The sequence below is a fragment of the Bos javanicus genome, chromosome 7 (assembly GCF_032452875.1).
Source record: "Bos javanicus breed banteng chromosome 7, ARS-OSU_banteng_1.0, whole genome shotgun sequence".
NCBI lineage: Eukaryota > Metazoa > Chordata > Mammalia > Artiodactyla > Bovidae > Bos > Bos javanicus.
The window spans coordinates 10,399,705-10,421,753 of NC_083874.1; the positions used below are offsets into that span (position 1 = coordinate 10,399,705).

General features: G+C 38.8%; 1 protein-coding gene across 1 annotated transcript; it reads right to left on the bottom strand.

The window, feature by feature from the left end:
* Positions 1–5,472: 5,472 nt before the first annotated feature.
* LOC133251867 (olfactory receptor 7A17-like) lies at positions 5,473–17,845 on the bottom strand. Its single transcript, XM_061424623.1, has 3 exons — positions 17,349–17,845; positions 7,970–7,981; positions 5,473–6,427 (listed from the first exon to the last, which is right to left on the bottom strand). Exons 1-3 carry the CDS (start codon positions 17,843–17,845, stop codon positions 5,473–5,475), a joined length of 1,464 nt encoding a protein of 487 aa, XP_061280607.1.
* Positions 17,846–22,049: the final 4,204 nt, after the last annotated feature.

Sequence of the window (22,049 nt, forward strand, 5' to 3'; positions counted from 1 at the left end):
GAGTCTCCCAGCCAAATGTAGGACTCTAACAGCAATAACCACGTTCCATCCTCTGCAAGGTTGTACAGACTGAGGGATGCAGCAGAGGAGATATTTACAGCTACCCCTGTCTACTAATCAGCATGTTTCCCTCTTTCTACTCCAACCTTTAGGCCCATGATTTCCCTGTGGGACACTGGTCTGAACAGGGAAGGAAATGTCCTGGAGATTCTGTGTTCCCAAGAGACCAGGTTAGAGTCAAGAGAATCAACTTCTAATTATCGTTGTTCTTCCTCATGCACTTTGCTGACTTCTTCAGTCTAACCTTTGAAAAATGCTTCATCCCAAACCTGATTTTCTCCAAGTTTAGGAATAGATCACATTCCTTCCTGGAGTAGATCCCTTGACTCTTCAAATATTGACTTGTAGTAGAGACACAACCCCTGATGTCTAGAAAAAGTTGCTCTTCTCCTCCTCAGCAAGGACAAGGAGGAGCACTGTACAGCTTAGCTTGGTGCCACATTGTCCAAAATCACTAGGAATTTCTTAATTCTATCACAAGTTGAGTTCTGATTTAATCCCTCATATTGAAATGTTTGTTCATTGTAATGAATATATTTATATTCTTTTCCTACGATAGTCTGAATGCAAAATAGGGAAATAAATAGATTCTTCCCTCTAGCTTCCAGAGGAAATCAAGCCCTGCAAACATGTTGATTTTAGTCCAGAGAAACCCATATCATGCTTCCGAACTCCAGAATTGTCAGAGCATAAGTTATTTATTTAAATCACTAGTGTGGTAATTTTATCTTAACACTAGAAATTGAATACAGATATTTTTTTCCCAGTAAAATTTTGTTCAGGAAATGGAGATTATACTTCTCAGTTCATTTATTGAGCTTCCCCTGGGGAAAGATATTTTGTGTTATAATCCCATCTTAAGTGGGAAGAGGAAATTTAAATTCAATTTGGGGATATTCAGTCTCTTTATCTGATAGAGATTTTCTCATGGCATGAATGTAAACTTGCTTAAGATTGTGATGTCCATGAGGCATTAAGATAGGAAAAGTAATTATTTAATTTGTTGTCTACCATTTACACTATATTTTGTGCCTAATTTTCTACATTATTTGATTTTATATCCAGACAAGCATTCATTATTTTTACATGTTTCCTCTCCATCTTTCTCACACATTTCCTCCCAACATAAAACATTAGACTGTGTACAAATCAGTGTGCACATGTTTATTTGAAATAAAAATTTATATAAATTAATACATATATACATGACTGCCTTCTTTGAAGGTTTCGTTTGTACCCATCAAAATATATCCACACAATTAATTTGTTTCTTACAACATTTGTCTGAAGTTATGTTTACTATCTCACATTTTATTCAGAAACAAGGACAGTAAGACCCAAGAGATTAAATTTTTGACAGTTTTCAAAAAATGGAAATTTTTATCATTTTCCTAAAAATGATGTTAGAGTTATTGTGAACTTTCCTGAACTATACATAAACAGAACTGTGCAGTGTGTCCTGTTATTTCTATAAGACTTCTATATTTTGTTAAAAAGTGCATTTTAACTATGTGCAGATTATAGGATGTAAATAATGCCAGTAAGTTTATCATTGTTGTTCAGTCACTAAGTCTTGTCCTACTCTCTGTGACCTTGTGGACTATAGCATGCCAGGCTCATCTGTCCTCCACTATCTCATGGGGTTTCTCAAACTCATGTCCATTGAGTCAATGATGCCATCCAACCATCTTATCTTCTGTTGCCCCTTCACCTCCTGCCTTTAATCTTTCCCATCATAAGTGTCTTTTCCACTTTTCCAATGAGTCAGCTCTTCGCATCAGGTGGCCAAAGTATTGGAGCTTCAGCTTAAGCACCAGTCCTTCCAATGAATTATTCAGGGTTGATTTCCTTTAGGATTTGGTTTGATCTCCTTGCAGTTCAAGGAATTCTCAAGAGTTTTCTCCAGCATCACAGTTTAAAAGCATCAAATTCTTTGGTGCTCAGCTTTCTTTATGGACCAACTCTCACATCCACACACGACTAAATAAGTCTGCTGCTGCTGCTAAGTCATTTCAGTCGTGTCCGACTCTGTGCAACCCCATAGACGGTAGCCCATGAGGCTCCCTCGTCCATGGGATTCTCCAGGCAAGAACACCGGAGTGGGTTGCCGTTTCCTTATCCAATGCATGAAAGTGAAAAGTGAAAGTGAAAAGTGAAAATGAAGTCGCTCAGTTGTGTCCAACTCTTAGCGACCCCATGGACTGCAGCCCACCAGGCTCCTCCATTCATGGGATTTTCCAGGCAAGAGTACTGGAGTGGGGTGCCATTGCCTTCAGAAATAAAATACAGCTGGGCATGGATCAAAGAGGAACCTGAACCCCGGGTACCTGATTCACACTGAGCAGTGTTAGTGGATGTCTCATCTGCCTGTGAAAAAGGAAAATGTAGATATAGGGACTCTCAGATCAGATCAGTCACTCAGTCGAGTCTGACTCTTTGCGACCGCATGAATCGCAGCACGCCAGGCCTCCCTGTCTATCACCAACTCCTGGAGTTCACACAGACTCACTTCCATCGAGTCAGTGATACCATCCAGCCATCTCATCCTCTGTGGTCCCCTTCTCCTCCTACCCCCAATCCCTCCCAGCATCAGAGTCTTTTCCAATGAGTCAACTCTTCGCATGAGGTGGCCAAAGTACTGGAGTTTCAGCTTTAGCATCATTCCTTCCAAAGAAATCCCAGGGCTGATCTCCTTCACAATGGACTGGTTGGATCTCCTTGCAGCCCAAGGGACTCTCAAGAGTCTTCTCCAACACCACAGTTCAAAAGCGTCAATTCTTCAGCACTCAGCCTTCTTCACAGTCCAACTCTCACATCCATACATGACCACAGGAAAAACCATAGCCTTGACTAGACGAACCTTTGTTGGCAAAGTAATGTCTCTGCTTTTGAATATGCTATCTAGGTTGGTCATAACTTTCCTTCCATGGAGTAAGTGTCTTTTAATTTCATGGCTGCAGTGACCATCTGTAGTGATTTTGGAGCCCAGAAAAATAAAGTCTGACACTGTTTCCAGTGTTTCCCCATCTATTTCCCATGAAGTGGTGGGACCAGATGCCATGATCTTCGTTTTATGAATGTTGAGCTTTAAGCCAACTTTTTACTCTCCACTTTCACTTTCATCAAGAGGCTTTTGAGTTCCTCTTCACTTTCTGCCATAAGGGTGGTGTCATCTGCATATCTGAGATTATTGATATTTCTCCCGGCAATCTTGATTCCAGCTTGTTTTTCTTCCAGCCCAGCGTTTCTCATGATGTACTCTGCATATAAGTTAAATAAACAGGGTGACAATATACAGCCTTGATGAACTCCTTTTCCTATTTGGAACCAGTAGTACTAAATTAAGGCAATTCATACTTGATGCACTTTTTTCCCAGTAAAATAGAAGGTAAAATAGGTGAATAGCAGAAACTGATAATATATTTGTTCAAGAGAGAAGAGCACCATGACCACATCTTACATCATTAATGAGATGCAGAAGCACAGGGTAGAGACCCAGATAGACTCAGGAGGAGAACAGCAGAGCTCATGACAACATTTCACCATAGAATCTGATCACTGGCTTTTTGGATATCTGGCACAACATTAGCTAACTTATATCTATTCAAAGTGAACAGAAGTGAGGGCAATGATAATAATCTGCTGCTGCTTACTTTTGGCTTGTTATCATATGTGAAGAAAACATTCATGACTTCTTTTCAGACAGCTGTATTAAAAAGATTATCCTATTGGGATTCCTTTTCGGGTAACCAAGAAAGATTGAAAGGATATACATTTTTGTGTAGGAAAACTGATGACCCTGATTTATATGCTTGGACAGGAATTCAAGCTCTTGCTTGAGGCATTCTTTGACCAGAAAGATGAAGAGATTTCTGACCGTAGAGGGGATATATAATGAAAGATACTGATAATGATTAATCATGATACCTTTAGTGGTTATGGCAATACTTTAAATCAGGGAGTTATTTCATTTAGAGCAAGGCAAGGAGGAGCCATATTATCAGCAATATCAATAGAAGGCACATGACAGGCTTCAGTCCTTGGGGTCAAAAAAAGAGTCAAAGCAAAAGAGACACAGAAGTATAGAACAGTCTTTTGGATTCTGTGGGAGAGGGAGAGGGAGAGGGTGGAATTATTTGGGGGAATGGCATTTAAACATGTATAATATCATATATGAAATGAATCGTTAGTCCAGGTTTGATGCATGATACAGGATGCTTGGGGCTGGTGCACTGGGATGACCCAGTGGGATGGTGTGGGGAGGGAAGTGGGAGGAGGGTTCAGGTCGGGGAACACGTGTACACCCATGGCTCAAGTTGATGTGTGGCAAAACAAATACAATATTGTAAAGTAAAAAAAAAAAAAAAAGAAGAATCAGTACAATGTGATGATGGTTAAAATGTAAAGAATGAATACAAAAGACATGAAGAATTAAAAGACTTTGGGTTAAAGATGTAAAAAAAAAAAAAAAGAGTCAAACACAACTTAGTGACTAAGCAACAACAGTTCAAGGTAATATCAATTCACCTTTTTATTTTAATTTCTGTTTCTGTGCAGAAATCACTAACAGACATGTATTTGATAATTGATTTTAATCAAGAGCTAGTGTTGGAGCTGTGTACACAAAGGTGAGTTAGAGAAGAGGATTACCCTAGTCAGGAGAATAAAAACAAATAGGCTGCTATAAGACACTGTATGTTAATTTATATTATTATGAAATGCAACTAAATTAGTAATATACTATGATTGGTGGACATATAGTGAAAAGCTGTGGTCTTAGATTTTCCTGTCATATAAACTTATCAACTGACTCTTTGGTAAGGACCCTGATACTGGGAAAGATTGAAGGCAGGAGGAGAAGGGGACAACAGAGGACGAGATGGTTGTATGGCATCACCAACTAGATGGACATGTTTGAGCAAGCTCTGGGAGTTGGTGATGGACAGGGAAGCCTGGCATGCTGCAGTCCATGGGGGTCACAAAGAGTCGGACACAAGGGAGCAACTGACTTGAACTGTTAAACCTATCAATTGTATTTGTTTCCAAGTGTGTTTTTTCATAGAGTTTGTACAACCTAGTACTCTTAGGAAACCTAAGTAAATATTGCATGGGATTACATTTTTCATTTGAGAAAAATTATTAAGAATTGAATATAGTCCTACGAGATAAATGGGAATGTCCAAATATTTCTTTTCCAAGATGGCAAATAAATTAGGAATAATAGGAAGACAACAAAGGGGAAAACTCTCAGTATCACAGAGAGAAGAAAGCTTAATAAAGTGAGTTAACTTATATAGATAAATGGAAGCCAAAGAAATAAAAATTCCAGAAATAAATAGAAAGAGCAACTTCTACTTCAAAATGAAATTTTAAAAATTCACCATTTATGGCTCTGAGTTTTAAGCCCTGCAATCAGTGGCAGTTCTTCAGCCCCAGGACAATTAACTCTTTATTAGTTTCCTTCCCAAATATTTTCAGAGCTTTTTTAATGTCTTTATTCCTGAGACTGTACATGAAGGGATTCAGCATGGGTGTGACCACACTGTACATCACCGAGGCGATCACACTTGAGTGTGAGCTGTGAGTATCAGCAGAGGTAAGGTACACTCCCAGGACTGAACAAGAAAATAAGGAGACAACTGAGAGATGAGATGCACAGGTGGAAAATGCTTTATACTTCCCCTGAGCTGATGAGATTCCATTTATGCAGGCAATTATCTTAGAGTAAGAGTAAAGAATAGCACCAAGGGAACCACCACCCAGCACCACTGATACAAAATATACCACCATGTCACAGATGAAGGTGTCAGAACAGGCAAGTTTGATCATCAAGTTGGCTTCACAGAAAATGTGGGGGATTACCCGCTTTGTACAGAAGGACAACTGCACCACCATTAAGCTTTGCATCAGGGCATATAGGAAACTCATAATAAAAGATGACAGAACCAGGAGACCACAGAGCCGGGGTTTCATGATGACCATGTAGTGTAGAGGGTGACAGATGGCCATATATCGATCATAGGCCATCATGGTCAGGAGGAAGACATCCAATCCCCCAAACAGTAAGAAAAAATACATCTGGATGATGCAGCCTTCGAAGGTTATGACTTTGCTGTGAGTCTGGATGTTCCACAGCATCTTTGGGATGATGGTGGAGGTGAAACAAATGTCTGCAAAGGACAGGTTGGAGAGGAAGAAGTACATGGGGGTATGGAGGTGGAAGTCTGAGCTGACAGCCAGGATGATGAGCAGGTTTCCAAACACAGTGATCAGGTACATGAAGAGGAAAAGTCCAAATATGAGAGGCTGCAGTTCTGGTTCATTTGATAATCCCAGAAGTAGAAATTCTGAAATCTGTGTATTATTACTAGGTCCATAAGATTGATGTGACAACTAGCAAAGGAAAAAATATATATATATATATATATATATATGACTAATTTTCATACAAATAGCCATTACTAAAATAGGTGGAATTTTACAATTAATATTTTGAGGTTAAGCTACATATGTGTGTGTGTGTGTGTGTGTACATGCATACTAATTGGCTCAGCTGTGTTCCACTCTTTGCAACTCCCATGTACTGGAGGCCACCAGGCTCCTCTGTCCATGGAGCTTTTCAGGCAAGAACACTGGAGTGAGTTGCCAATATATATATTTTCTATGGGATTCATCCTGTTACATGGGTCTCTATGACTTCTTTGACTGTGAGTTTTTGTCCTAGACTTTGCCTTTCAAAAATCCCTATAGTCCCATTACAGAGAAAGACTGTAAGCAAATATATACCATGCTGGGTGGTGTTAGGTGCTATGAATAAAGGAAAGATGCAGGTATAAAAGTGAGTGGATGGCACTTATTTTTCATTGAGAGTTCAGTTAATCTGCTAACTAGATGATGTTTGAAAACAGAATTCAAGGAAGACACAATAGATGACAAGAGTTTATCAGGTCATGTACATGTCCTGTAGGTAAAAGAACCTGCAATGATACTGAAGATCTTTTTCTAGATATTTAAGCTCAAAAGTAAGCCAGTGTTCAGGGGAATGTAAGAGGGAGGACGATAAAGGATTGTGTCAGAGGATGCTGAAAAATAAAGTGACTTTTGTGCTATTACTAAAACTTCAAAACATGGAGAAAACATCATCCAGTGTATTGTTCCTTGCTCTCTGTACATCTGCTTGAGGCTCAGAATAACTAATAAAGCAAATATATGTATATAATATATATACATGCATATATATACACATACAAAAGTTTGTCTAGTCAAGGCTATGGTTTTTCCTGTGGTCATGTATGGATGTGAGAGTTGGACTGTGAAGAAGGCTGAACACCGAAGAATTGATGCTTTTGAACTGTGGTGTTGGAGAAGACTCTTGAGAGTCCCTTGGACTGCAAGGAGATCCAACCAGTCCATTCTGAAGGACATCAGCCCTGGGATTTCTTTGGAAGGAATGATGCTAAAGCTGAAACTCCAGTATTTTGGCCACCTCATGCGAAGAGTTGACTTATTGGAAAAGACTCTGATGCTGGGAGAGATTGGGGGCAGGAGGAGAAGGGGACGACAGAGGATGAGATGGCTAGATGGCATCACTGACTCGATGGACTTGAGTCTGGGTGAACTTCAGGAGTTGGTGACGGACAGGGAGGCCTGGCATGCTGCGATTCATGGGGTCGCAAAGAGTCGGACACGACTGAGCGACTGAACTGAACTGAACTGAACATATATACATATTATATATATATATGTTAGTCTCTCAATCATGTCTGACTCTTTGTGACCTTATGGATTGTAGCCTGCCGGGCTCCTCTGTCCGTGGCAGTTTCCAGACAAAAGTACTGGAAAGGGTAGCCATTCCCTTCTCCAAGGGAGGATCTTCCTGACCCAGGGATCAAACCTGCGTCTCCTGCACTCGGGGCAGATTCTTTGCTGTCTGAGCCGCAAGGGAATATATGTATATACATCTCCAGATTGGAAAAAAAAAAAAAAGAGTTACATCTTTATGATAACAAGTCATCCTATCAATTCAACATCCCATAGAAAAATCCGTGAAGAGAATAAACCCAGAACTTGCAAATGGAAATGCACAATATACAAAAATAGTGAAAGGATTTTAAAGGGAAATGGTAAAATACACTTCTAAATTGTATTAGACACATCCTTTTAAAATTAGGAAACCTTTCATCAAATCTTGGATCTACCACGTAGTATCTATTTATAAAAGGCAATTTAATCATTCTATATTTTTACGTGTTTACCCAAATAATGGGAAGAGTGGTATTTATCTTCCTGAGGTGGTTGACAATACACGCAAAAAGATTAGCCTCACCTTCCTATTTGCAAAAGAATGGTTGCCAGTGGTGATGAGTCTCCATGTTCAGTCCTGTGAATGACAGGGCAAAGAGAAAGCTGCTTGATGCAAGTGTTTAAGCAATAAATCCGAAGCTAACGCTGCAAGATGAATGTGCAAAGGGGAAAATGATGAAAGGAAGTGTGAAAGAGTGTCCAGGAGTGAAACATCCAGGAGTTTTCAAAATGTGAGTAGCACAGCCATAGCATCGAATATTAGGCAGACATTGAAATAGTGAATGAGCAAAACACTGGTGGACTGGAGGCAAGTCCATGAGGTTTTAATGAGTAAGAAGGAACAGTGGACACAAAGAAGAAACAAGACAGCATTAAAAAATAAAGAGTGCATATGACATGCACATAATTCTATTTATTTATTGAAATACAAGTATATGAATATATATGCAAGTATATACATTATATATAGATTATATATCTACAGGAAAAGAAGTTTAAAAAGAATTTATAATGTAGAGAGTGTCAGTAAGAATTCAATTAGACTAGAATTAGTGGTTTCTATGCAGGTCAGGAAGCAACAGTTAGCACTGGACATGGAACAACAGACTGGTTCCAAATAGGAAAAGGAGTACATCAGGCTGTATATTGTCACCCTGCTTATTTAACTTATATGCAGAGTACATCATGAAAAATGCTGGGCTGAAAGAGCACAGGCTGGAATCAAGATTGCTGGGAGAATAACCTCAGATATTCAGATGACACCACCCTTTTGGCAAAAAGTGAAGAACTAAAGAACCTCTTGATGAAAGTGAAAGAAGAGAGTGAAAAAGTTAGCTTAAAGCTCAACATTCAGAAGACTAAGATCATGGCATCTGGTCCCATCACTTCATGGGAAATAGATGGGGAAACAGTGGAAACAGTGGCTGACTTTATTTTTCTGGGCTCCAAAATCACTGCAGATGGTGATTGCAGCCATGAAATTAAAAGACATTTACTCTTTGGAAGGAAAGTTATGACCAACCTAGACAGCATATTGAAAAGCAGAGACATTACTTTGTCAACAAAGGTCCGACTAGTCAAGGCTATGGTTTTTTCAGTGGTCATGTATGGATGTGAGAGCTGGACTATAAAGAAAGCTGAGCACCAAAGAATCGATGCTTTTGAACTGTGGTGTTGGAGAAGATTCTTGAGAGTCCCTTGGACTGCAAGGAGATCCAACCAGTTCATCCTAAAGGAAATCAGTCCTGAATATTCATTGGAAGGACTGATACTGAAGCTGAAACTCCAATACTGTGGCCACCTGATGCAAAGAGCTGACTCATTTGAAAAGACCCTGATACTGGGAAAAATTGAAGGCAGGAGGAGTAGGGGACAACAGAGGACGAGATGGTTGGATGGCATCACCAACTCAATGGGCATGGGTTTGGGTGGACTCCAGGAGTTGGTGATGTACAGGGAGGCCTGGCATGCTGCAGTTCATGGGGTTGCAAAGAGTCAGACACGACCTGAGTGACTGAACTGAACTGAACTGAATCAACCATATGAAGCAAAATTGAATGACAATCCAAAACTAACTTATACAGCAAAATTATATGATAAAAATTTGACAGTAACATCATGGGTCTCTGGCTACAGATTAAATTTCCAAAGACTTGGAAATGTAAGGATATAAGGGAAGGTCTTTTAAACTCATAGAAGAAGCAGTGCAGTGTAAGGATATAAGGGAAGGTCTTTTAAACTCATGGAAGAAGCAGTGCAGTGCCTAGTTTTATTTTCATCCTATATAAGAATATACTGATTCATATAAGTTTATGCAATGCAAGAGACACAGGAGATGAGGATTTGATCCTTTGTTTGGGAAGATTCCCTGAAGGAGAGCATGGAAACCCACTTCAATATTCTTGTCAGGATAATCCATAGACAGAGGAGCCTGGAGGGCTACAGTTCATAGGGTCGTAAAGAGTCAGAGATGACCTAGTGACTGAGCACGCTTCCACACATACAGAAGAATATTCACTTTCATTTTTGTTTCTATCAAAGATCTTTAAGAATACTAAAGTGACAGCTCAATTTTTCAGTAAAGAAAAATATGGAGAAAACAGAATAGACTGAGTGATATATTTGACCACATACTATGAATAAACACTCACAATCCCTTACATATACACCTGTACATTCATAAAAGAACTCAGTCTTAAACAGAGATTTGGTTGAAAAACTCCAGTTCCTTATTTGGGACAATGTAATAAAAAACAAGAATAAAAATTCTCCAACCCTTCCTACACAAATGTAAAGATTTTGTATAGACTATAATAGAGAATACAAATGAAAAAGTAATCCATAAATAGTATTCAGCTTCACAGGAAAATAATTGCAAAATAAAGCTATTTAGCATACTGCTTTTTAATTCTCAAAGATATTTTTAATCTGAATACCCAGAGTGAAAAAGAGATAATGTAACATTAATGTATCATGAACTTTTATTACAAAGTAATATTTGCAAACAATACATTGGTCTGGATCTTTCTTACAAATATAGAAATGTTTCAAAAGTAGCCCATCTTAAAAATTAAAAAAAAAAAAGAAATACCCACAATTCATCGGACTACCTCCACACCAAATGATTTTTATTTACTTTCTTTTTTTCCAAAACCCCTTAGATAAGTCCTGCTTTTACTAGAAGCACTATACACCAGCCATTCTTGACTCTAATGGGTTACCTTCACTTAATAGTCAACAGTCACCCCTGTGAAGGTGCATGCTCACATCCCTTTTCAGCATGATAAATAAATGTATTAATTAGTTAATCAGAAAAGCAAACAACTAGCAATATCTTAGCATTGGGCCCAGCAAGCGGCTATCAGGTGACCTCAAGGATATGTTCTTGGATTTGATTTTCTCTGATCCTTTTCTGCAGTACCTCTTGGACTTGCTAACTCACCTGGTTGGGAACTCTGAGAGGAAGGTCACTGAGGGGAACTCCAAACTCCTCCTGGATGGTTAATGATGGAGACTGACACTCTGGCTCCTCAAAAGACAGCAGGAAGGAGGGTGACAAGAGTCTCCCAGCCATACTTAGGACTCCAAGAGCAACTACCATGCCCCATGCAGTCCAAGGTTGTACAGGCTGAGGGATACAGCAGAGGAGATATTTATAGCTCCCCTTGTCTGCTCATCAGCACATTTCTGTCTTGTTACTCCAAAGCCTAAGCACATGATTTCCCAGTGGGACACTAGTCTGAAGACGGAAGGGAATGTCTTGGAGACTCTGGGTTTCCAAGAGACCAGGTTAGAGTCAAGAGAATCCACAGCTTATTATCATAGTTCTTCCTTGTGGACATTCTGAATTATTCAGTCTAACCTTCCAGCACCTCATCTCAAACCTGACTTAAGATTTTCTCCAAATTTAAGACTACATTACATACTTGCATAGATTAGATTCCTTGAGACTATAAAGTATTTTGTAGTAGAGACACAGCCCCTGATGGCTAGAGAAAATTGCTCTTCTCTTTAACAAGGTCAAGGAGGATAACTTTATTCCTTTGGTACAAACCTTGAGCTCTGCACACCTCAGTTTCATGCCACATTGTTCAAAATCATTTGGAATTTCATAATTATATCACAAGTTAAGAATTGTCATTTAGTACCTCACATTGAAATGTTTATTAATTGTAAGGTATATATTTGGATTTTTTCCCTCTGTAATATTTACTCCGAATAGGAAAGTAGATATGTTCTTCCTTATAGCTTCCAGAAGAAATCCAGTACCACAATCATTTTGACTTTGCCCAATGAGACTCATTCAGTCTTTTGACCTCCAGAATTGTAGGAGCATAAATGTGTTTGTTTAAATCATTAGTGTGGTAATTTTACATTTGCATTAGGAACTGGCTATAGATATTTATTCAACTTCCCTGGTTGTTCAGTCGGTAATCTACCTACAATGTAGAAGATACCAGTTCAGTCCCTGGTCCAGGAAGATCAGGTGGAGAAGGAAATGGCAACCCACTCCAGTATTCTTGTCTGGAGAATCCAATCGACAGAGAAGGCTACAGTCCGTAGGGTCATGAAGAGTCAGACACGACTTATCGACTAAACCACCACCAACACCATAGACATTTAGCCAATAAAATTGTGTTCAAGAAACTGAGATTACATTTCTGAGTGTATTCATTTAGCTTCCCCTGGGGAAAGACATACTGTGTTGTAATCTCCTCTTAAGTAGAAGAGGAAATTTAAATTCAATTTGGGGATATTCACACTTTTTAGATGATAAAGATTTTCTCATTGCATAAATGTAAATGTGCTTTAGATTGCGATGTCCTTGAGACATTAATATAGGAAAAGTAATTATTTAATTTGTTGTCTACCATTTATACATATTAATTCTTCTGATCCAAGAACATATGATATTGCTCCATTTATTTGTGCCTACTTCCACTTCTTTCATGAAAGTCTTAAAAATGGTTTAGTGTATAGGAATTTGACCTCTTGGTTAAATTGATTTCTGAATATTTTTACATTCTTTTTGATGCTATTGTAATTGAGAGTTTTCTTTTCTAGATTGTTCATTGTTAATGTATATAGACATAATTGATTTTTACATATTGATTTTCTATCCTGCAAATTTACTGAATTTGTTTACATGTTATAATGTTTTTTGATGGAGACTTAAGGTTTTCATATAGATAGATAGATAGATAGATAGATATAAAGATTTATCTTCTTCAAGCAGAAAAATTAATGTTTTTCCTTTCAATTAGGATGCCTTTATTTTCTTTCCTAGGTACTCTAATGAGAACTTTCAGGACTATGTTGAATAGAAGTTGTAAGAGTGGACCCTCTTGTCTTGTGTCTGATCTTAAAGAATATGTTTTCAATTTTTTACCAGTCAGTATAGTGTCATCTATGGGCTTTTCATATATGGTCATTTTACTGTTGAGGTTCATTCCTTCTACATTGACTTTGGTAGAATTTTTATCACGAAAGAATGTTGAATTTTGTCAAATTATTCTTCTGCATCTATGGTTATTAACATATGATGTTTACCTTTAATTCCATTCATATGGTGTATTACATTGATTGATATGCTTTTGTTGAACCACACTTGTGTCCCAGAGATTAACCCCATGTGATCCTTGGTTATGATCCATTTAATGCTCCATAGAACTTGGTTTACAATATCTTGTTTAGAAATTTTTCATGTATATTCATCCAATATATTGGACTATAGTTTCCTTTTTCCTTCTTTAAAGATTTTTTAACTTTTAAAATTAGCTTTATTGAGGTATGATTCACATGCCATCCAATTTGCCAATTTTAAATGTACAATTCAATTTTTTTAGCACATTCTTAGATATCTACAACCATCAACAGTTTTAGAACATTTCCTGATAGAATTCATGAAGAAGTTGTTAGAATCTGCTTATCTATGATTCCCTTCAAGAGTCCCGGCTGCTGTTATTCCAGTCTCTCTCTACCCCCTTGTCATGAAGGTTATGTCAGTTTTCTGGATGGACATGTAGTCACTGAGTCTCCTGCACAGCTGGGGACGCTTAACTCTCACTCATATGCTTTCACTTTTTTTGTGGGAGAAATCAGAAGACCAAACGTTGCACATGGCATTGACCTGTTCCACCTCAGAGGAGGCATGATGCCAGAGAAACTAGCTAACTTGAAACATAAAGAAAGACAGACACCCTCAGTGAGAGTCATGAATGAGGATGTGAGAAACAACTTGCCTGGAAAAGACTAACAGGAGCGGCAAAAATGTAATAATTTATGTTTTTGCATAAAATATTAATCAATTTCTAGAGGTCAGGTATGGACTTGCTGTATGAGAAGAAGTACATTGCAGGGGGTATTATTTCACTGCAACTACTAGATAGTCATGCAAGTTGACAGACCAGGCAAAGTTGATTGTCAAATAAAGCTCTTGGGCAAATAATTACAGAAGCTGGCAGTTTGTAGTTGGGCTGAGAAATTTTATATATGGAAAGAATCAAGATGATACATGTGGGACACACCAGTATCTAATATAGATACATGTAGCATGGTTCATCCCTTGGGGATTTGTTGAAAATCTACTATTCTTGAATTTATTGATGTGAGGTGAGCACACAGGTATGGAGTGAGCACATTGGGATGATAGGATGATACACAATGTACACAATGTTGTACTCAGCTATATGGACTTATGAGCATTTGAATAGTGATCAGAGCACCTCCAGCTATTTAATTTCACTTGATAAGAAAGGCATTGTAATAAACTATATGATATAGGATGTTATGCAGCAATAGCTAACTGAAACAACAAAGCAAACAGTAATGAGAGCACGCATAAAAACCCACTGCTTTTTATTTTTGGCATACATCTTGATTTGGGGACAATATTCATGATTATTATTTAAACTTGTTTCAGATAACTAGATTATCAATTGGTTCATTGGTTTCTCCTTAATGAGGAACTTGTTCTAAGAAACTTGGAATGGTTGGAAGGATATGCACATTGTGCCAAAGTAAATGGTGATCTGGAATCACATGACTAGGAGAAATTTCAGCTTGCTTGTGAGTCATCCTTTGATCCTGAAGAATGAAGGTTCCTGAGGAGGAAGGACATATGAAATCATTCAGCTTGATATTGTTCATTCACTGCTCATGATTCTTTAGTGGTTATGATGAAATTTAGAAAAGTGAAGATCCTTCGTTCAGAGCAACAGAGGAGTCATAACTGTAATCAGGACAGGAAATTTTAAAGTCAAAGTTGAGTGATCCAGGAAAACAATTATAAAACACACGAACCAATAACTAACTCCAATGTATAGACTCCCTCTCTCAGACACCAATTTTCCACTTTTCAATGAGTAGATATATATAGATAGAAATTTTTTACATGTAAGGTTGAAAATTTGCTATGACATATTTAAGGTTATCTGTGACAATAGGACCATACTGTTGCTGTTGTTCAGTTGATGTTATGTCTGACTCTGTGACCCCATGGACTGCGGCAGGCCAGGCTTCCCGGTCCTTCACCATATACCAGCGTTTGCTCAAGCTCATGTCCGTTGAGTTGGTGATGCCATCCAACCATCTTATCCTGTCATCCCCTTCTTCTGCCTTCAATCTTTCCCAGAATCAGGATCTTTTCCAATGACTCTGCTCTTCACATGAGTTTACCAAAGTATTAGAGCTTCAGCTTCAGCATCAGTTCTTCCAGTGAATATTCAGGGTTGGTTTCTTTTAGGATTGACTGGCTTGATCTCCTTGCAGTTAAGGGACTCTCAAGAGTCCTATCCAACACCGCAGTTTGAAAGCATCAGTTCTTTAGTGCTTGACTTTATGGTTCAACTCTCACATCCATACAAAACTACTGAAAAAACCATAGCTTTGACTATTTGCACCTTTGTTGGCAAAGTAATGTCTCTGTTTTGTAATATGCTGTCTAGATTTTTCATAACTTTTCTTCCAAGGAGCAAGAGTCTTTTAATATCATTGCTGTAGTCACCATTAGAAGTGATTTTGGAGCACAAAGACCATATTAGGTCAGTCTGTTTATTCACATTTGCATTTCAATATAGATTTTACTGGGAGATACACATTTGATGATGATTTTTAATAGGTGACTATGATAGATACTCGGAGAAGGCAATGGCACCCCACTCCAGTACTCTTGCCTGGAAAATCTCATGGACGGAGGAGCCTGGTAGACTGCAGTCCATGGGGTCTCTAGGAGTCAGACACGACTGTATAACTTTCAAGTAGACAACCTGAGCAACTTCACTTTCACTTTTCACTTTCATGCATTGGAGAAGGAAATGGCAAGCCACTCCAGTGTTCTTGCCTGGAGAATCCCAGGGATGGGGGAGCCTGGTGGGCTGCTGTCTATGGGGTCACACAGAGTTGGACACGACCGAAGCGACTTAGCAGCAACAGCATGGTAGATACTAGGGACACGGGTTGAACAAGCAGCATATAACCCCAGAAGAGCAGTTATAAAACTCAATAGTATGAATAAAGTTGATATTACCAAAATATCATGGAAATAAGGTTATGATATAGACAAAAAATGAGAGACTCAAAATAACAAACTGATTTGGATTTCACTCTGCAATGGAATTATATAGGTTACTCTAGCTGCTAAGTGTGGTCTTTCTATGTGAGTGATACAACTCAAGACAATTCTTTATGGAAAATTTAAAAAAAATTACTTGGGAAGATAGCTCTCATTTAAAGGGAAAAAATGAGGAACAAAAATTTTCCCATGAAGTAAATGGAAATTTTCAAATATTCCTTATCCAATTTCAGAAAAAAAATAAGAAACTTAGAGAAGAAAGGAAAGGTATCCATATACCAGACAGAATAGAAAGCTTAATCAAGTGACTTACTTAAATTATATGGAGAAGTTGAAATCAAAGAAATAGAAAGACCAGGAAATAAATGTAAGGAATAAGAGCTCTTTCTGCAATCTGATCAAGAATCACAATTTCTGCCTCTAATGCTTTGAGTGCTGTAATAACTGACACTTCTTCAGCCCCAGGACAATTGGCCCTTTTACAGCTGCTATCCCAAAGAATCTTCTTAGAAATCTCTTTATGTCTTTGTTTCTCAGACTGTAGATGAAGGGGTTCAGCATGGGTGTGACCACTGTGTACATCACAGAGGCTGTTGCACTTGAGTGTGAGCCATGGGTAACAGCAGAGCTAAGGTACACTCCTAAGCCTGTACAATAAAACAAGGAGACGACTGAGAGGTGAGATGCACAGGTGGAAAAGGCTTTATACTTCCCTCGAGCTGATGAGATTCCACATATGGAGAAAACTATCTTAGAGTAAGAGTAACATATCCCAGTGAATGGACCACCACCAAACAGCCCAATTGCAAAATACATCATCACATTATTGAGAAAGGTATTAGAACAGGCAAGTTGGATCACATCTTTGAATTCACAGAAAAAGTGGGGGATTTCCAAGACGGTACAGAAAGACAGTCGTAATGCCAGTAAGCTTTGTAACAAGGAATTCAAGGCACCTATTAGCCATGATATCAGCACCAGCAGTCCACAGAGAACAGGGTTCATGATGACTGTGTAGTGCAGGGGGTGGCAGATGGCTATGAAGCGGTCATAGGACATCACAGTCAGAAGAAAATTGTCCAACTGTACAAACAGTAGGAAAAAATACATCTGGGTGAGGCAGTCTTCATAGGTAATGACTTTGGTTTGAGTTATTATATTCAGCAGCATCTTTGGAATAGTGGTGGAGGTGAAGCAGATGTCTACAAAGGACAGGTTGGAGAGGAAGAAGTACATGGGGGTGTGGAGGTGGGAATCTGAGATGATAGCCAGGATGATGAGCAGATTTCCAAACACAGTGATCAGGTACATGGATAGGAAAAGGCCAAATATAAGGAGCTGAAATTCTGGTTCCTTTGAGAATCCCAGAAGAACAAATTCTGAAATTTGTGTATTGTTGCCTGGTACCATGTGGTAGTGATCACTACTAGGACAGAAAGAAAAATGACTAATTTTTACACATATACACCTTAGCATAGTGAAATGCTGTAAATTATATTCAGTCATTTTAAATGGCCTTCTGTGACATCATAAGTGTTATCAATTCATTTCAGTTCAGTTGCTCAGTCATATCTGACTCTTTGCGACCCCATGGACTACAGCCCACCAGTCTCCTCCATCCATGGGATCCTTCAGGCAAGGATACTGGAGTGGGTTACCATTCCCTTTTCCAGGGGATCTTCCTGACTCAGGGATTGAACCCTGGTCTCCTGCATTGCAGGCAGACTCTTTATGGTCTGAGCCACCAGGGAAGCTGTAACAACAATGAATAGAAATTCCCATAGGCAGGTTTTCCACCAACAGGTACTCTTATTACACAGTTTAAATGCAAAATTCTCTCATACATTTGAGGAATTTATGTTGAATACTGTCTCTTGGCCTTCTCAGGTGGCTCAGTGTTAAAGAATCCACCTGCCAATGCAATAGATGAGAGTTCAATACCTGGGTCAGGAAGATCCCCTGAAGAAGGAATGGCAACCCACTCCAGTATTCTTGTCTGGGAAATCCCATGGATAGAGGAGCCTGGCAGGCTATAGTCCATGAGATTGCAAAAGAGTCAGACATAAATTAACTATTAAACAATAATTGACTGTATTCTGGGCTAAAATTATAGGATGTTGACAATGAGACTCCCAATGATAAATAATAAAGGAATAATATAAATTAGCAAACAAAAAGTATATACCTGGTGATAGGTTTTAGGGGAAAAAATAAGTATAAATAGAGTGAATGAAGGTGTTACATTTGAATGCAAGTTTAACCAGATCTGCAAACTAGGAGAAATTTGAACAGAAGCCTGAAGAAAGACAAAGCAGAGACACAAAATTACCTGGTGAAATAGTGTGCCCTGTTGGAGAAAGAGTCAGTGAGAAGGTCCTAAGTATGTCACTTGCTTCAAATTCTAGACTTAAAAGGAAGGCAAAGTGTCTAGGGGAATAAGCAAGAGGGAGAGTTATGAGAGATGGTGTCAGAGGCTGCTGAGGAACAAGGCGACCTCCCTGCTACAGGTGAGACCTTAATTCCCATGTTGTTCCTCTCACATTTTTTGTTTGTTTTGATTCATTCCTCTGAGTAGAAGTGGATCCACTCCTTATGCCCTTCTGCTGTTAACATTGCAGGATTTGTCCATTTTGGAGTACATAAACTCAGGTATCACTGCCCAGAGAAAAGCTCATTGCAAACACACACAAATACAGCATATTATGGTTTGCTGGGTTTGTTACTTCTTGGCTTTTCCTACTTCCAATCACAATAATTAAGACATTGTGCTATCTACTAATAGCAAATTATCTTTACCATAAAGAATGTAGAAATAGTACCTAAATTAAAGTTGGCAAGCCTCTTGAGGAAGTGGCATTCTGTTTAATATGAGCTCTTTTTTTGCCTTCTCTGAAAATAAAATTTATGTGGGCTGCCCTGGTAGCTCAGATGGTAAAGAATCTGCCTGTAGTGTGGGAGACCCAGGTTTGATCCCTGGACAAGAAGTTAAAAAAAAAAAAAAAAAAAAAAACACTGAGAGAGAAGAAAGAATAGAACATGTGGAGGAAAATAAACACTGCCTATATATCCCACCTCTTGGTGGTTGCCTTGCTCTAGGGCACTGTCCTTGGAGTATGTGTATCTCAGTTCTGCAGGTATTTCATCTTCTTGGATAAGTCTGATGGCCTCAGTGATCTACACTATGGTAACCCCCATGCTGAACCCCTTTATTTACAAAACAAGATCTAATAAGCTCAGGCAGTCTCTGGGAGACAGTGAAAAAGAGAGACTCCTTGGTTTCAGCAGCATCCCAATCCCAGTTATACTCCCTTGATGCCCAGAATACTTAATAAGGTACCCTAAAGGAATTTATCAAAGGAAACATGAATCATTATCTTTGTAATGATAATGCATTTTACTAACTGAACTCTACTAGAAAAAGGAGCAAAGGGAATTAGCCCACAATTTACAACAGAAAATATACAATGTTCAACAATAGATGAGGATTTTAAACTTAAGTGGTATAGAGGTTCTAAATGATTTTAAATGAAAAGTTTTTGAGTCAGAAAACCCCTGTTTGAATCTCAGAACTACCGTCTATCAGCTGTTTGTAATTAGTGAGACTACAGACCCATTCTAACTGTTAATATCTTTACACAAAAAGTGAGGGAAGAGGTATCCATTCGTCTAAGTTGGTAGACAAATTTACTCAATGTGTATACAAAACTTAACATACTTGTTTCATGTCACTAAGTGAATGATCATAACTTGTGATGAGTTTGGCTGATTATTTTCTTCTACCTCACAAATGTCTCCATTGCCTTCCCACCACTTGGTAATGAAGAGTTGCAAACTAAAGCTCAGTAGTATATCATCTTGCATATCAAATACAGCTTTTTCATGTGAACACTCAATGTGAGAGAAGATACTGTGAAATGTATGTCTCAAGAACTCTGTTCCAAGGCAATACCTAATTCAATAGATGTGGGGGAAAAATGGAAGATGCCAAATATATCCCATCTTAGAATGCTGGAAAAAGGTGTATGTTTCACCGCTCATGCCTCCAAACCTAGGTTTCTTTTTCTCTGTAACTATGAACTTCTAACCTGCTCTACTTTATCTGAACCAGTTTGAGGTCCCAATTCCTCCTTCATTCATGTCTCCGAATCAGACTTCCATTCCCATCGCTTAATTGTCAGCAAAGACTCTTGTGTTGCTGAGTCTATCAGACACTTCTCATTTGAACATTAAATAAGAAAATTATAATTAGTCAACCGAGCAAAACAGCATGACTAATATCTCTGCTCTGTTATAAGATGATTAGGCACTCAGGTGACCTCAGGTAAAAGTTTTCTACTTCCATTCTCTCTGAACCTTTCTTGAAGTACCTATAGAACTCTCACACTCACCTAGATGGGGACTATAAGAAGAAAGTTCCTGTGTGGAAATTCAAATTCCTCCCTGGATGGTGAATGATGAACTGGAGCTCTGTTCCCAGGCAGGTCAGAAGGAAAGAGAGAAGCATTGGTCCTTATTCAGATGTAGGACTTCAAAACCAACAACCCATGTCCTGTGCAGGTCTAGGTTGTATAGACTGAGGGACTGCAGCAGAGGAGATACTTACTGCTCCCTGTGTCTGCTCATTAGGCACTGTTTCCATTGTTACTCCCACCTCTGAGCACAACACTTCCCTGTGGGCACTGGTCTAGTTAGACAAGAAATTATTCTTATGATGCTCTGTTCCAAGGAGACCAGGTTAGATGTCAGGAGAATCTAGTTCATATAGTTGTTGTTGTTCAGTTGCTAACTTATGTCTGACTCTTTGTGACCCCATGGACTGTAGCTCTCCAGGCTTCCCTGTCCTTCACTATCTCCCAGAGTTTGCTCAAACTCATGCCCCTTGAGTCAGTGATGCCATCCAACCATCTCATCCTCTGTCATCCCCTTCTCCTCCTGCATTCAGTCTTTCCCAGAATTAGGGTCTTTTCTAATGAGTTGGCTCTTCGCATAAGGTGGCAAAATGTTGGAGCTTCAGCTTCAGCATCAGTCCTTCCAATGAATATTCAGGGTTGATTTCATTTAAGATTGACTGGTTTGATCTTGCAGTCCAAGGGACTCTCAGGGGTCTTCTCCAGCTCCACAGTTCTAAAGCATCAATTCTTGAGTGTTCAGCCTTTTTTGTGATTCAATTCTCACATCTGTACATGACTACTGGAAAACCATAGCTTTGACTATAGGAACCTTTGTCAGCAAAGTGATGTCTCTGCTTTTTAATACACTGTCTAGGTTTTTCATAGCTTTTTTTCCAAGGAGGAAGTATCTTTTAATTTCATGGTTGCAATCACCATCTGCAGTGATTTTGGAGCCCAAGAAAATAAATGAAAATGTAGAATTCCTCTCCTGAGGGTGCAATTATTATACCACTGTCACTGTCAGATAGCCATGCAAGTAGGCAGAGAGATTTTGTTGGTCAGGTAAAGCCCCCAGGTAAAGAGATTTAGGAGCTAACTATTGGCAGTTGTACTTAAAACCTCAGAAATGTAAAGGATCAAGGTGATATGGGTGGGACTCACAGGGCCTCTGCTTTCCTTGTGGCTCAGTGGTAAAGAATCCATCTGGAATGCAGGAAATTTGG

What these genes read in the sequence shown, in the direction of transcription:
- LOC133251867 (XM_061424623.1), bottom strand. Translation starts at nt 17,845, where the DNA reads ATGGTACCAGGCAACAATACACAAATTTCAGAATTTGTTCTTCTGGGA.